The following is a 16,390-nucleotide window of genomic DNA, read 5'->3' on the forward strand; positions in this document are numbered from 1 at the left end:
TGCCCTCCTGTCTCTTGTTTCCTCTCAGAGAGGACGTGCCGCCTCCAAAGAGCCGCGTTTCGACAGCACGCAGCTTCACGGTGGGCAGCCAGCGCTCCTCCCTGGGCTCCATGTCGCCTTCTAACCTGCACGAGTATGCGCTGAAGCCCCAGTACGACAAGATTCCCTCATCGGAGGAGTTTGAGAGGCCACCTAGCCACGCCCCTCTGCCACCGCCCAATGGAGCCAGGATGGCCAACCTCAGTCGCATGGGAGCCATTCCCGTCATGCTCCCTGCTCAGAACAGGGACGGCTCAATCGTCTAGCGTGTCCTGTTTTTTGTTTTTTTTTGCAAAGGGCTCGTGTAACAAGGGGGAGGGAACAGAGGAAAGGAAAAAGGACACAAGCCACTGGAGATGACACAAAAGCTGGGATGGGCTGACTCACCTGACTTGTTGCTCTTATTTTTTTTACAAATGAAGACCGGGCTCTGCTGTGGTGCTGAGAAGAGAAATCACCACAGAGCGCGTTAACTTTTTATCCAACGTAAACACACACAAATTTACTTCCTGAACATTCTCACAGAAAAAAGAAAAAAATAATCAGTGTGGATATACAGCAGAATTGTCAATATACAAATTATATTGTACATAAGTGAATGCATGTCTTTTTTAATATAGATGTCCCTCGCTGTAGAAATAAGATCCAGGGCCCTAATTGGCCAACTGTACAGCCGTTTGCATGCATGTATGTATAAGATAGCCGGAGTGTGTGTGTGTGAGTATAGGTTAAAGTATGTGAATGGGAGTTGGGGAAATATATCGTTCATTTATTGTCTTTAAGTGCATAAATAACAGTATTGTCCAGTCCTTAATAGATTCTTACTCCACACATTTATTCTTGAATAGAATCGAGCTCATCTTCCTCAAAACAAAAACAATTACAAGAGCATTCACCCATGTGGATTATTCGTGCTATTTAGGTCAGACGTTTTCTGTGGAATGTGTGTTGCACCGTTTGAATTGTCCAGTCAGAGTTTAAGTGGAGGCTTACGCGGACTAGATTGGCTGGAGGGGAGGGGGGAGGTTCGTGCCACACACATTGTGATTGGGTGGATTATTGCTTCTTGACCAAGCTTAAAAAACAATAAAAGACCAGTGTCCACCCCCTCCCCAAATCCTTGAGATCTTGGAGAGGAGCTGGTGCTTATGAAAAGAACGGGGGGCAGCTGGACGACAAGGTTCACTGACCAATCAGGTTTGATTGTGTTTGAATGTCAACAGCCCCAAAACCCCAAACACTGGCATCTAAACCTCTCCAAAACACACGCACACACCAGGCCATAAGCACCAGATCTTAACTCCCCATGTGTTGGAGCAGTCACCCCGTCAGTGATGCTGCACGTGTAATAATCCTTTTTGTCTTGATTAACCCCCCCTCTCTCCCCCTGTGGTCAATATGACGCCTGTCATTTGCACATGTCGGGTTAATTAAGACGTTTTAACGAAGGATGCAACGAAGAAAATACCCACAGAGAGAAACTAATGTGATCAGCCTTCGAGCGAAATACTGTTCCTCTCTGTCACCACTGCACACTGCAGCCACTGTGGTCTGGACTGGATCATCTAAATGTTCATTCATGCGGCCCTGTTGTAAGACGCCACAGGCCAGTCCTTGCTGTTCGTGGGTGATTCTACTTCAATTGCTTGGAAAAAATGAACCAGAAGCTTCTCATCTTGTCTACTTCACACAAAAAAAGCACTATGAATACTTAGGTTTTTGCTCCGACGCCTTATTTGCTTCCCCGGGTTTCTCCGACTATCACCTCACCTCTGCACAGCCTCACCGCTGGGTAATGACTTCTATTGTGCCTTTATTGCCCCAGTTGAGTTTTGCCACGGCGCACCGGTGTGCTGTGTGCAGTAGCGTCATTTTAAACAGTCCAGTCAACAGTTGTCAGGCCTCCATCAGGTCAAATCAACCCACACCATGCAAATGTCACCCATAACGAAGTGTAGTGAAGCTTTTATTTTGTATTGCGAACATTTACAGCATCATTGTTTTTTAATTTAAAATTTGGTTATTGATATGACTTTTTTATTTTTTATTATTATTACAAATGGTTCTGGCTGTATAGATATGCTGTCAAAGTAACCCTATCTAATCACAACGGTGAACGATGTAAAGACGATGTTTGTGTGTATGTATATGTATCCAAAACTACGAGACCGGCTCGTCGGTACAATTTTAATGCTCCCTGGTGTGAATGATAAGTGTGTGAGAGAGACAGTGATGGGTTGATGTCAATTGTTGAAACCGAGAATTCAGATTTTTTGGAATTTGACGCTTCATTTTGGCTTAAACGAGTACTTTCAGTCAGAACATGAGTGTGTGCGAGTGAGAGAGAATTAGAGTATGGTACATAAAGGGAGTTTCCTGTCACAGTGGGCCCTTGTGGAGTTGTAGTTAGACTTTCACCTGCTTTGACAGGCTGTACAGAGCTCTGAGGGAGGTCAATCCTGTTACTCCATGTGCTCACGACATTAACAACAACAACTACTACTACTAACCATATTAACTGTAGCTTTTAAAATTTAAGTTTTGCGTACTAATATTGTATGAAGATCTCCGCTCTGGTTTTTGCGCGCTGTGTGAAAACCCATCTTTTCTTTCCGTGTGTATTTTTTGTGTTGTATTTTTGAATAATAAAAGTCCATGGAAAATAAGAAAACAGGTGGTTTGTTTGTTTACAGAAACAATATCCAGCGGCAGCTTGAGTAAAGCTTTAATGTCGCTCCCCCTGTGCTGGCGTGTGCTCCTCGGGGAGTTGACCCCTGCAGCTTTTTGACTGTGATTAATGTTAATCAGGCCGTGAATTCCACCTCTTACACCAGGTGAGGTGACTTTCTAAACACTTAATGACCACAATTAATCAATGACGCCGGCAGGCGCCATCACCTTCTGCCAACTTCAATACTCGACCGTTCAGCTCCAGCACAAACACACAGAGGTTGGTGACCTTGCCTGGTAAATCCATCCCCATCAGCCTGTTGTCCTGACTTATTTGTCACTATTTCCCCCACTCCCTGGCAACACTTCCACTTTTTCATTTGGATTACAACAATTTGCTTGATGTGGTGGGTAGCAACCTTAATTACAAACCAGTGCTAATCAAAAGTGTACAAAATTAGCTTTCTAATTAAGTATGCCGGGCGAGGAGAAGCGCCCAGTTGATGACTAAGGCGCTGTCATGTCTCTTTATTGTGACCGCCGTTGCTCCTCTCACACTCTTTATACACTTAACAACACGCTGGCAATCTTGACATATGAATAGATCAATAGCTGATTATCAGCCAATAGCTTCCCTGTGTGCAGGCTGCTGACAGATAGTCAATAAAAAGACTAAAGCACTTAGTAGCAGTGTTAAACGGATGACCATTGCTATAATTGGATGTCAGTAACAGATAGGTCCCTGGAGCATTGATCTGTGGGTAGTCGAAGTCACTCGTGGATAGTAATGGCTCCTCCACCCACCACGCAGCCGCTCTACCTCGGGGCTTCTCTGGGTTTGTTCAGCCGCACTGACACCGGTGCAGTCTCACACAGCCATGCCGCAAATAGATGTGGAGAGATGTAATGGCACTTTTATGGCCGTGCATTCAAAACATTCATTAAAAGGACATTAGTGATGTGTGTGCCGGCCAGGGCACGTGCGCAGATTAGATTTATGGACTAACCGATGTTCTCTCATTGATTTAATGTACAATAAGTCATGCATCATTTCTCAATGTCCTGCAGCTGAATATCCATTTGTAATACTTTTTTTTTGTTATACCTCGTGTCCTCATTCACATAGCTGAAGGCAGGAGTGGTGAGAGTGGTGTGCTAAGTACCTGGGGATTTGTGCCTTCCACCCTCCCTCCCTCCCTGTGTAAGGTACCAATTGTTTGCACAGATCAGAAAAATAAAAAAATAAATCATAGCCTCTCTTGGAGGGGTTTCCTTGGCAACCTTATCTGCTTGTACACAGTCTAAAGCTGCTCTGCTCGCAGGGTGATTTATCTTGTAAAGTGTGAATCGCTCCCTCCCGATAAAAGGAGGTCTCTAAAAAGCAACGGGTCTCATCAAAGTCGCTCTCCCGCAGTGTCACGTCTGCTGTCACACACACACACACACACACACACACATTAAGCTTTGACCGTTTTTTAGAAATCTGAGTCAGGGTTGTTAGAGAAGGCCGTAGACGGAATACTGGGGAGGACACAGAGAAGCTCCATTTGCATGTCAGTCTGAGTGCTCTCATGGACACAAAATGACGCAGGTTATGATGTGAATGTAAGCTTTGACGGCCACAAAGGTGAATGATTGAGGATACAGCTTATATTGAAGTGTACAATAAGGATTCTACCTATATATAGGACGTCTATAAAAAGAAAGCTGAAGTTCTTCATCTCAGTGTTACGTTCTCCTTGGAGCCATTTTTCTGTCAGCAGAGGTGTTATATTTTCCACCAGTTCCACGACTGTGAACACAAAATCTCAGAGAGCGTTTGTTGAAATTTGGTAAACAGGTTGACTTGGGAGTCTTGGGAGTCAGATTGTAGAAAGAAGAGAGAAACAAAATGTCTAACAGGATAAAATAAATAATAATAATGTAATGGTCTAGGGTCAATTCCACTGTGACATTGCTGAAGCATTTCTTGTTTCCATTCAACACGATAACTGAGGAACAGACGGATCGTATTTCCTGCAACTTCTCTTGCCCCGGAGGCAAACAACTGAGAGGCGGCGGTAAATCTCGCTGCTTTATGTTTTCATAACAATAATGATGGCGCCATTAAAGGGAGGGCATGCGATTGAAATTAAATTGAAAGCCGTCTCAAAATTCTCTTAACGTCCAGATAGCAATAAGTGAAATGAAAAGCTCTGTCAGTGGAAAGAAAGAAAGCAGTTGGGGCCATAAAAAGTTCATCTAATCATTTTATTCACCCTTTGTTCACGCATCACATGATGACAACAGTCTTCCATCATTAACACGAGACAGGAAGTTGATGTACTGTTAAAGGAGCCACGTCGTCCGGGTGTGTCATCATACTCATGACACATCATTTGTTGCCTTGAACGACCTGTGGATATTCTGTGGAGATTATCCCACTCTGTAGTCTCCTTCTACAGACAGCCCAGATTTCCTCATGAGGGTCTGCCCCAGCTGCTGTGCCTTCATTTGTCAGTCTTCCACATCTTCCAGTCTGTGTGGATGAGATCTCTGGTACACCATCTGACAAACCCACCCCCCACCTCACTCCTCATCCCCAACCTGTGCCTCTTTCATATTCAGTGGATACGGAGTCATCTGTTACGATCTGACCTCTCAGCCCGCATCATCTTAGGTCACATTTTCATGACTAACGTGACTTTTGATGAATGACCTTCTCCTCTGAGCTCTGGGGGGGACGCGGCAGGAGATGCATGCTGAGATGATGCTCGGTTCATCAACATTATGTTATTTCGAGAGAGAGAGAACCCCCCCCCACACCCCACCCACCCTCCTCTGGGGAGGACTTTGCATGGCGAGCTTCATGGATCAGTGAGGTGAAGCTCATCAGCAGACGTGACATTTCATACTCACTGGTGGGAGCATCTCGTGTGGCGCGAGCGAACGAAGAGAGCAGCACTTTGCTGCTCATCATGGGCTGGGGGAAGTGTTACTCATCAAGCTGCTTCCATATGGCACCAGCTGAGGAATGAAGGGGAAAAATATATATACGGAGGCTGCTCAGACAGAACCTCTGCTTTAATATACTTTCTTGTGTCTTTCTCTTGAGACTGGAAAGGTGAGCACAGTCGTGTACACCTCTCAACGTGCAGCTCGGCTCCGTCGTTCCGAATGTGATTTGTACTTTTAATCTGAACCTCAGCTGGACTCTATTACAGGTGATCAACCCCCCAATGCCATGTCATCACGAGGGCACAAAAGGAGGCCAGCGATAAAACATAACCTTGGCAAGGGAATCGGTCTCAGTTTCTCTTTTTCTCTGTCTGGTGATTGGGGTCATCTCTGTTATCGCCACAGCAATGTCAGAGATAGATCATGTGTGTGTGTGCATGTGTGTCTTCCCTTGTCTGTCTATGTGTATGCTCATACCTATTAGCGCTGGTTATGTGCATCCATGTGCAGTAGTATCAGTCAGAGAAGCCACCGCGGGGGGCAAAGGTCAGGGTGATGATTTAACAGGATGGGGCAATCCCCCCTTTTTCCTTTTTTGCACCAGTGATGCTAACCCTCCTCGCTGCAGGCTATTTCCAGCCAAGCAATTAGACAATGCCTTTTCTCCATGCTGGACACGTACTTCAGACCACCTTCATAGACTGAAACCTCCCCTCCATGCAGCACTCCAGCACAGGCACAGGTGCTAAATGAGACTGAGGCTGTGGAAAGGACTGGAGCACTGGAAACTGAGGGGAGCTAACATCTTACTGAAGAGAACATCACTGTTATAGTATAGTAATACAATACAGTTTAAGATGCATCTTTATATACCTTCTATACTGTGATGTGTAGATGGGGTTTACGTGGGTTAGAGATGGAGAGAAAGAGACAAAAGGACAGAACTATATTAACCCTTTAAGGTACTACTCAACCATTTGGTCGACCACACTTTAAGTCACTATATCTCATTGAAAAATGCATCAAGCTGAACTCACTAACACTTAATGTGACTTGTTCTGAATGTTGTACTTATTTTATTATGAACAAACATCTCAACCGTTTGGTAGAGGCCTGTATCTGAAATACTGTAGGGTCTAATTTAAATTAATATTGATTGCCGTTATTGTTATCATAATAAATAAAATAAAATAATAAAAAATGCAAGTAAATTATTTTTCCATTATTTTTCCCTTGCGTACCTTAAACGGTTAACCCCTGTAATAATTTTTCCTTTGTTTTTTTTTCTTGGTACGCACAACTTCTTTATTGCTTCTTTATTGTATTATATATATATATATATATATATATATATATATATACAATTTATTGGCAAAATATTTCATACATACGTATGTCAAATTTGGCAATAATAATAATAATGCATTATAGGGAAACCTATATTTTTTGTTTTTGTTAAAAGACATTGAACACTACTACACACAAACACAAACATAAAGGGTTTTAAAATGGTTCTCTGTGGAACACTCCAAAGGGGTTCTCCTATGAGGACAAGCTTAAGAAACTTATATGGTTCTACTTAGCACTTTTATTTCTTTATCTTCTCTTATTTTAATATTTTTAACATAAAAATGTGTTTTCCTTGTTGTTATACATGTATGTTTGTATACTCTACATGTTCTACGCTAACTGTGGTTTCTGTGTTGTACATGACTACTTTCTCCAATGATAACACACCCACGTCTTTTCTTCTTCTATGGTGTTTTTTTGGCATCTGTTATTGTTGAAATATCACATAATGAGTCTTTAAAAAAAAAAAAAAAAACATAAAAAGAGATAATAAATCAATAAACTATATGCGTGGGCAATGTTGAAAGAAAACAAATCAAGATATATAGAGAAAAAAACAACAGTATCATCAGCTTTTACAGGTGACACCCGGATCCTTGTCGCTGGGAAAACACGTCACGGAAGTTACTGCGTGGGTGTGTAACGGTCGTCGCTGTCCGGGTGTCACACAAGTAAACGGAACATTTTTACAATATTATAAACAAATTCGTGTACTGACAGCGTTATTTACATTAATGACGTTACATTTGCGCCGCGGCCTCCATTATTCCGCCAATATTGCGGCATTATTCAGGCAGCTGGAGGAGGAAAACACACACCTGTCACTGAGGAGGTGGACGCCGAGGACAACGTCGTCACACAGGTAAGACTGCTGCTGTTTATGTTCATATTAGTATGTGGAATTATGATATTGTGTTGCTGCTGTGTGGTTTTTTAAGAAAAATGTTCTTTCTGCTGTTGTTATGTGACGTTATGTGGCGAAATGGTGCCATTAAAACGAGCATGATACGTGATATACTGCATATGGACATAAGTATGGCCACACCTGTTAAGTATTGAATTCAGTTATGCTAATCAGACACGTTGGAAAATAGCCTCACAGCTATGTGACTTTGAGCAACTGTGTAATTATTATAGTCATCTGAAAGTTCTGAATAAGAATGACAAAGTTTTGTTCAGCACATTGTTATCTACTCGTGTACTGGAAATGAGACATTTGTACTATACCGTTTTAGAGACATTTCAAATTAAATGTCTCATATTTTGTTCCGAGAAATTATCAATTGATATAATAAAAAGTGCATTTTCCATCATTTCTGAACAACACTAGACTGTGTTCAGGACTTCTATGGCTACTAGCATACAGCAAATCAGACATTTTTACTGTAAAGTTTTAGAGAAAGTTTAAAAGTCCCAATGTCACACTTTATCAACTTGAAATGGAATAAAAACAAACATTTCCATCATCTCCGAACAAGTTCGACCAGGTTGTGTTCATGACATCTATGACTACTATTAAACTATAAACTGTTTTGGAGAAATTCAAAGTAAATTTAAAAGTTAATTTAAAAATAAAAAGACCAGGGTTGTCAAACTCATTTTCACAGAGGGCCACATCAGCATAATGGTTACCCTCAAAGGGCCAGATGTAACTGTCATACAGAATAAATGTAACTAAAGGTAACTACTCCGTAAAATATTGGTAAATAACTTCCTGTATTTATTACTTATTCAATTTCACTCGTCGCATGATGCATATTCAATGATACACTGCGATCCAGTGGCGGGCCGTCACTTTGCGTGTAACACAATTGCCATGCCTTGTGGGAAATGGAGTTTATGGTCAACGCACACCTTAAAGCAGTATAGACCTATTTTAACACAGATTTTTAAGACCAATTAATCACTCGTGGGCCACATCTGGCCCCCAGGCCTTTGCCACATGTGATATAGACAATTTCAAATTTCTGATAGATGTCGAGCATAATGTGAAGCTTGTACAAAAACATCACTGAAGCAAAACATATCCACCATCGTCATCTCACAAATATTTATTTATTTTATTTATTTATTTTATTAGATATGGGCCCAAAGATTGTAAGAGTGACTCAATCCCAAGGGCATTGAACTCCTTTGTTGATTTATCAGATGCTTGTCTCCTATACAGAAATGTAGGTCATTGACATCAAGTCTCTTCACCTTCCTGTTCAGGCATGGGAGCTGTATATTATATTCAAAAACTATTAAGTAAAAATGTCTGATTTGCTGTATGCTAGTAGTCATAGATGTCAGATGTTATGGAATTTTTTTTTTTTAATTGAAAAGTGTCAATATGGGACTTTTTTTAAATATAGAAACAGAGATACTGTGCTCTGTGTTTTATTTTGAAAAAGGTATATCAATCGTCCTTCCAAATTAGCCCGATGCATTGGATCACAGGTTTTTTGCCATAAAAGCATTTTTAAGGAAGGCGTTATAATTCCCTTCAGATAAGAGTACAACCAATAGGAAATAGATTACTTGTGGGGCGGAAATAAAAATCGATTGGTGCGTTATTTGTTACCTTAATATGTTGTCGTGCCCCTTGATGGATAACACATTTGAAAACCTCTGGTCTATCTGTATGGTGTATCTCGTTTGATTAGTTGTGTATATGACCTACAGTTATTGTAAAAGTTAAAGGTTGAGTTGAAAGATATGTTATTTGGGCTAAATCTGGTGTTGTTGTTTCTTTCCAAGTGATTACAAGAGGAGCTTGTTGACATTTTTACAATTGGAAAAGTACAGGTGTAATGTGTAATGGCTTCGTTCCATTTATTTGATCAAGCTGCTTTCTGGACTTCAGTATTGTGTAGTATTGTGTATGCCCCTCCTACCTGACCTCTGACCCAGATAAGCAATTGTAAATATATAGAAAACTTGAAATAGAAAACAATGGCAATAGACCATCCATGTCTACAGTCCACTGGTCCCATAAAGGTCTTGTTTTTAGTCTGTCTTTCTAAACAATGCTGACTGGACTTTGATCCTAACTTTTCAGTATTACACCTCTACAATGTAGTTATTCCTTGCTGCCTCTCCATAAAATTAATAACTTCCTTAGGAGATGCTGATGTGCTGTAGTTATCGTCCCCATGTGCGAAACACCCCCATCACTACAATATGCATTTGTGTTACCCATGTAACACTGGCTCTGAGGAAAAGTATCTGCATCTTTAGCATCTTTACAACTATTGTGTTAGTCCAATTAAAACCTGCTTTTTAAACTACATGTTAACATGTTGGTCTGTTGGTCAAATTTCTCAGAGTCTTACTAACACACCCAGATAATGTGAGTGGGAGTTGAGCTTCTACTTTGTCTAAATGCTCATTCAGACCAGAGTCACATTAAAGCTGACCTGATGTACCACAGTTACTACCACTGGCTTAAACCCAGAAAATATAGAATACGCCAGTAAAAAGAAGAATAAGGAGACAATATATTAAATGTAAGTAGTAAATTGTTGCTTGTGGGTTCTCATCGGTTTGAGCACATTTTACGGCAGTGATCCTCGCCTGCCACCATGTCATGAAATTAAAAGACAATGGGAACCTATTTGACCCAACTCTTACCCATCATCTGGAACCCTAACTTTAGACTGGAACCTTAACCTTATCCTGGAACCTTAACATTTTACCGTAACCTTAACAGTTAGCTTGGATCCTTAACCTTAACCGTAACCTTTAACCTCAAACATTAACCGTAGCCTGGAATCATAACATTTAACCTGTAACCTTAACATTTATCTTGGAACCTGAACTGTAACCGTTAGCCTGGAACCTTAACCTTAGCCTGGAACCTTAACATTTAAACTGTAACCTTAACATTTAGCTTGGAACCTTAACCGTAACCCTAAGCCTGGAACCTTAACCGTAACATTAAGCCTGGAACCTTAACCTTAGCCTTGGACCTTAACATTTAGCCTGAAACCTTAACCGTAACAAGGTACCCAACCACCATTGCTCCCCTAAATATCTAATTGTAACTCTAACTGTGAGTGCTCTTGGGGGCCCCCTGGTGGACCCTATGACAGATCTTGGTTTACTCATTGGCAGTTTTTTGGGGTGAACTCTGACCCCTCAGCGACTGTGGCAGTGGCTTGTCTTGGACACCTTTACCTGAGTCAGAGAGAGTACTAACTGAGTCTGTGTGGAACCTGATGCTTGTGATATCAGCTGACTTGTAGTTTGTGTTGCCATGGTGACGCCTGCATGTTTACCCCGATTACACGTGTGGCTCTTGTAAATTACAGTCAGAAGGCATATTAAGGTGCTTTCATACACGCTGTTGCTAAAAATAGTAACCTATGAATATTAACCACCTGAAATATCCATGTTTTGTGCTGTTGTAGATAAACAAACACCAATTTATTCAGAACTGAGCGTAGATTATTAAGGTGTTCTTTTTATTTTGCGGTGTGAAAATTGATTAGCCTCTCTCTGAATGTATGCTACAAGGCATTCATGTAGAATTGTGTTCAATTTGAGCTGGCTGACTGAAATGTTCTTGTGCAGGAAAATCAGCTCCTGGAGTAATTAAAGCACACGGGTCTGCCCTGGTGGAAGTAAACCTCACAGCTAATGAGGCCCTGCTGCATCAGGTGTATAAAGGTCGTTTGGAACCACTGTGGTGGAAATAAATGAAAAGACCTGTAGGATTAAGGAGGATTGTTTTCATGGTCACTTTATATCTGGGTCAACCTGACGAACCTGGAGGATGTTGTCGAGAAGGAAAGAGTAAAAACCAGATAAAGTAGTCAGAGAGTGCAGGCTGCCACCACACTCTCCTATCTCTCAAGGTTAACCGTTTTTTTTTGTACCTGTGTCTGTTCAACACCCAAAAAAGCAAATAATTTCCTTCTTGGGTTCCTTTATTTTTGAGTTATACTGCTCACAGACACAGAAAAACATAACCTCCTTGGTTAAGGTGACAATTAGGACCGGTAATGGTTGAAAGACTCCACTGGTGTGTATAGTATTATTGTCTTAGTTGTGATAAACTGCAGTTGTCTTCTGCTTTATTACATAGTACTACATGACTGAATGTTACTACGGTAATAGTGGCAGATGTTGTGATTGTGAAGCATGTGGAAATAAAATACATTCATATGCTTATTTTTATATATTTCTGGAATTGTGTGACATATTTTCCTCAGCTTCGGTGGGTTGGAGATTGCACTTGACCACATAGTGATGTTGATACTGCTTTGATAAAGTCGCTTCAGCTCTATTGTAGCTTGTGTTTGTCTTTGAAGGTCATGGCTGTGTGAGAACATTCCATCCTGTATCACTGCTGTTTCCAGAAATCCAGAGCGTTTACGGCTTGTTACGATAGCGAGTGTCTTTATAATCTTCAGATAGTCTATTGTTACATTATTGCAGCAAGTTAGCATTCACTGGCTCCAAGGCTTTACTCATCCTCTCCATTACCTCAAAGAAAGTAATGTATTACAGTATACAGTATTAACAATGGCGTGGGAAGATCAAAAGAATCTATGAAGTCAAGGACAACAATTTTCTTTTTTATTGTGGGCAAATAACAACAATGGGCTTATATTTAACTTGTGGTTCTGGTTCAAACCACAACGACAGAGCCGGCAGATCTCTGTGAAAAAGCATTATGTTCATTTTCACTGGGTTCACTCAAGATTTTTTTTTTTATATCTGAGGCTGTTTTTTTGCTCTTTTGATCTCACCCTTTTCAGAAATGTAAGGAATTTCAGCCTCCATCCGCCACTTGGACGTGTTCCCCTCCCCATAAACCGTTCATCTGATAATGAAGGAGTGAACTTTATTTAGCCTGAGCATGAGCTCAAAGCGCCACAGGGAGAGGCAGCAGTGGTAGACCTGTATTTACTGGCTTTTACGCAGAAGGATGGAAACACCTATTGAGAATGGGATGCATTCCAATTTATAAAGAGGAAAGTATTTTTAGGAGCTCCCAAGCTTGTTTGTTTGCTGGTAATTAAAACTGTTGTCAGCAGGGAGAAGACTATAAGCATTCCTGTGTAATAGCCTTTTTTTTCCAGTGGAAAAAGGTGTTGCATTAGCCAGAGACGGTGCCCTGTGCTACATAAGACGGTGGGAAACGTCCGGGAATGGATGGTTGATTCCTCTGCCAGCACTTGATCCTCTGTCTTCTGCAAAACACAGAGACAAGTCATTTCCCAGAGACAGGTTTTGTTTACAATAGCCCTGAGGCATCAGATGTTCTTGTTTGCTGATATCATGGGAGCTCGGAGGCACAGAGGTGTGCCACCGGTTATGAGAAGAAGACTCGGCTGTTTGGATGAATTCCTGACAGGTGTCAGCTGTCTGAGGACTGGTGCTTTATTTGCTTCTTAGCTCAGCTCAAACACACACACACATACACACGGCGAGGTTATAGAGTGTAATGTTGCTCTTCCAGTTTGACTCCCTGTGTGATGACGCTGTTCATTTCAGTCTGGGCAAATACCAAAGCACATGCTGCTGGTCAGAGGAAGTCAACCTGTCAGACTGGTTCCTGACGAGGTGACTGTACAACTTGCTGTACAAGCTCAGCATCCGGAACGCTGGAATGCTGGAGTGTACAATAATGCCACCATGTGTTCAAAAAGCCAAATTACGCGACGAGAGGGAAAGGTTTGCAGGTTGGCTGTTGGTTGATGTTTTACGTATTTGTAAAATAAGATTTGTGCGATTAAGGTGCATTGTTTTTGTAGTTGATGGACCTCGAGGATCTTGTTGAGAAGAAAGAAAACACTGATGTGACGTGTCTGCGGGACTGGCTTATTTCTCTGTGTTGCTGAATAATACTGAGATGATATGCAATAAATGTTACTTGAATATATGAAATAAATATACAAATATACTGCTTAACTAACACAATATTTTGGTTTACTTAGGATAACTGCTTGAAAAAGTACAGAACAGACGATAACAATTTTGACAACATTCAGTTGATTTACTTTCTTAAAATATAGTTTTCAGTTGCTGGATTTAGCCTTAAGTTGTAATAAAATAATAATAATTTCAGGTCATAATTTTTACCTCCATGTCCTCTGTGGCATTTTTTCTCTCCTCTGAAATATAAGACGAAACAATTAGTTGTTGACTTGTGCCTCGTAGCTCAAAGACTTTCTGTCTGAGTTGATTAATGTTAGTCAAATTTGGTGAGACTGAATCACAAATAATCAGGGTGTGGGCTGTCAGATGTCAGGTGATGTTTATTTGATGGAGAGGAGTCTGATAGGTAACAGTCCAGAAATGTGTGATGAAAGACTTTATTCATATGAAAACAAAGAAAAGTAAATAAATATATAAGACATACAGTCACTGCAGTGACCTGAATTCAAAGAGCCTAATTATTGTATTTTGTACTTTTACATTTAATTGTATTGGATATTTTAAGGAGGGTGTTATTGAACTGAGAGAGTAACTGTCAGGTCCAATCAATAATGATTAAATTAAGGCTAACAATCCCAGTGTTTTATTGGATCAGTAGGGCCCTATGATTTCCGTGTTAACGGAATCGCGGACGGAATCGCGGAATTGGTCAATAAAAACGGAATCTAATGTTAAACGCGGAATATCGCGGAAATTGACATAATGTGACTGAAATGCTTTCATCGTGAGGAGAAGGAACGTTTGTCTGGAGAAATGTTCCGGGGAACTCTCATTCGTGACACCACCCGTGCATCTCCTCACAAACACTCACCCGGTCAGGGTCTCCCCCAGTGCGTGTTGCTTGTTTATTTACTTTATATACACTTTTTTTTCTAAACCGCGGAACAAGTGCGCTGCGCCCGCATGTAACCGGCGAGCGTCCCCTTGTCCAGGTGCCGATTGAAACTCAAGTCACACCATCAAATACGCCATTATTACGGTTATATTGTTATTGTCAATAAAGATGTTTTATTAAGGAATGCACCGATAATTCGGCGGCCGAAACACGGCGAGTAAACTGTGGAACATCGTCTGTTAAATGCTGGAAAGTCTCTGCGCAAAAGTGAAACTTATGAACTCCCCGCGACTTTCACTTCACACCAGAGAACATTCTCTCTTTGAACAGTTAACTAAAGACATCAGCTCATCTGATGCATCTGTTATTCCCTTAATTGCAGAGTTGTAGGGGTAATAATGCGTGTAGAGAAACGATCCAGTCGGATACGGAGAAGCGCACGGCGCAGGAGAGGGAGAACAGTACAGCGCAGGGGCGGTGCGCAGAAATCCGTCTGCACCAGATGAGGGGGCACTACCACTTTTTTATTTATGTTAATTATTTTACTTTTAAATGTGACCAGCATTGCATGGCTTGTTTTAAGATTCACTGGCATTTACTTAATTAGGATTTAACTTAAGTGAAAACAATTGAACAATTGAGAAGTTGGTGGATTCAAGAAGAATTTCAGTGGACATTTTATTCACTGACACAAAAAGCACACATTCTATGGTGGTAAAGTAAGTATAAAAGGTAAAAAAATAGAATAAAAAAAATTTTAAACGGAAAAAATGGAATTCTAAAAAATTAAAACGGAAAAAACGGAATTTGGAAAAAAATAAAACGGAATTTGGAAAAAAATAAAACGGATTTCATAGGGCCCTAGATCAGGAAGATTTAACTGTGTGAAACATCTCAGTGACAGAGGCACTGATTTGTTCTGTTGTCTGTCTTTCATTCCTCTGCTGCTGCTGCTGCTGTTGTTGTTGTTATTGTTGTTGTTGTCAGACATCAGAATGTTTGATCACATCCTTCCACTGTCACAGACTCTTCTGTTAATCGCCGCAGTTGATAAATGTCCTCTTTACAAATAAATAGCCTAAAAGCACTTAGTTCATCGGTTGATTGACCACTGAATTTAGCTGCACTTATAGTTAAGTTAAAAGTCATAGTATAGTATGTTGTCCAAAAATGGTGAAAAAGTCAGAGTATAGCATGTAGTCCAAAAATGGTCAAAAAACTTCATAGTATAGTATGTCGTCCAAAAATGGTCAAAAATTTCATAGTATAGTATGTCGTTCAAAAATGGTCAAAAACGTCACAGTATGTCGTCCAAAAATTGTCAAAAACGTCATAGTATTGTATGTGTTTCAAAAATGGTCAAAATTGTCATAGTATAGTATGTCGTTCAAAAATGGTCAAAAACGTCATAGTATAGTATGTCGTCCAAAAATGGTCAAATAGGTCATAGTATAGTATGTCGTTCAAAAATGGTCAAATAGGTCATAGTATAGTATGTCGTTCAAAAATGGTCAAAATCGTCATAGTATAGTATTTCGTTCAAAAATGGTCAAATAGGTCATAGTATAGTATGTCGTTCAAAAATGGTCAAAAACGTCATAGTATAGTATGTCGTTCAAAAATTGTAAAAAA

At 40.6% G+C, this 16,390-nt stretch overlaps 1 protein-coding gene across 1 annotated transcript in view; it reads left to right on the forward strand.

Annotated features, from left to right (window-relative positions):
* Positions 1 to 305, forward strand: part of cxadr (CXADR Ig-like cell adhesion molecule) — a gene marked incomplete at its 3' end in the record, with an annotated part of 35,105 nt that extends 34,800 nt beyond the window's left edge. The window contains exon 7 of the mRNA XM_083910800.1: positions 29 to 305. Within this exon, the coding sequence (XP_083766926.1) occupies positions 29 to 305 (277 nt within the window). The remainder of the gene's footprint in view (positions 1 to 28) is intronic.
* Positions 306 to 16,390: the final 16,085 nt, after the last annotated feature.

Source organism: Microchirus variegatus (assembly GCF_963457635.1).
Source record: "Microchirus variegatus genome assembly, chromosome: 2".
NCBI lineage: Eukaryota > Metazoa > Chordata > Actinopteri > Pleuronectiformes > Soleidae > Microchirus > Microchirus variegatus.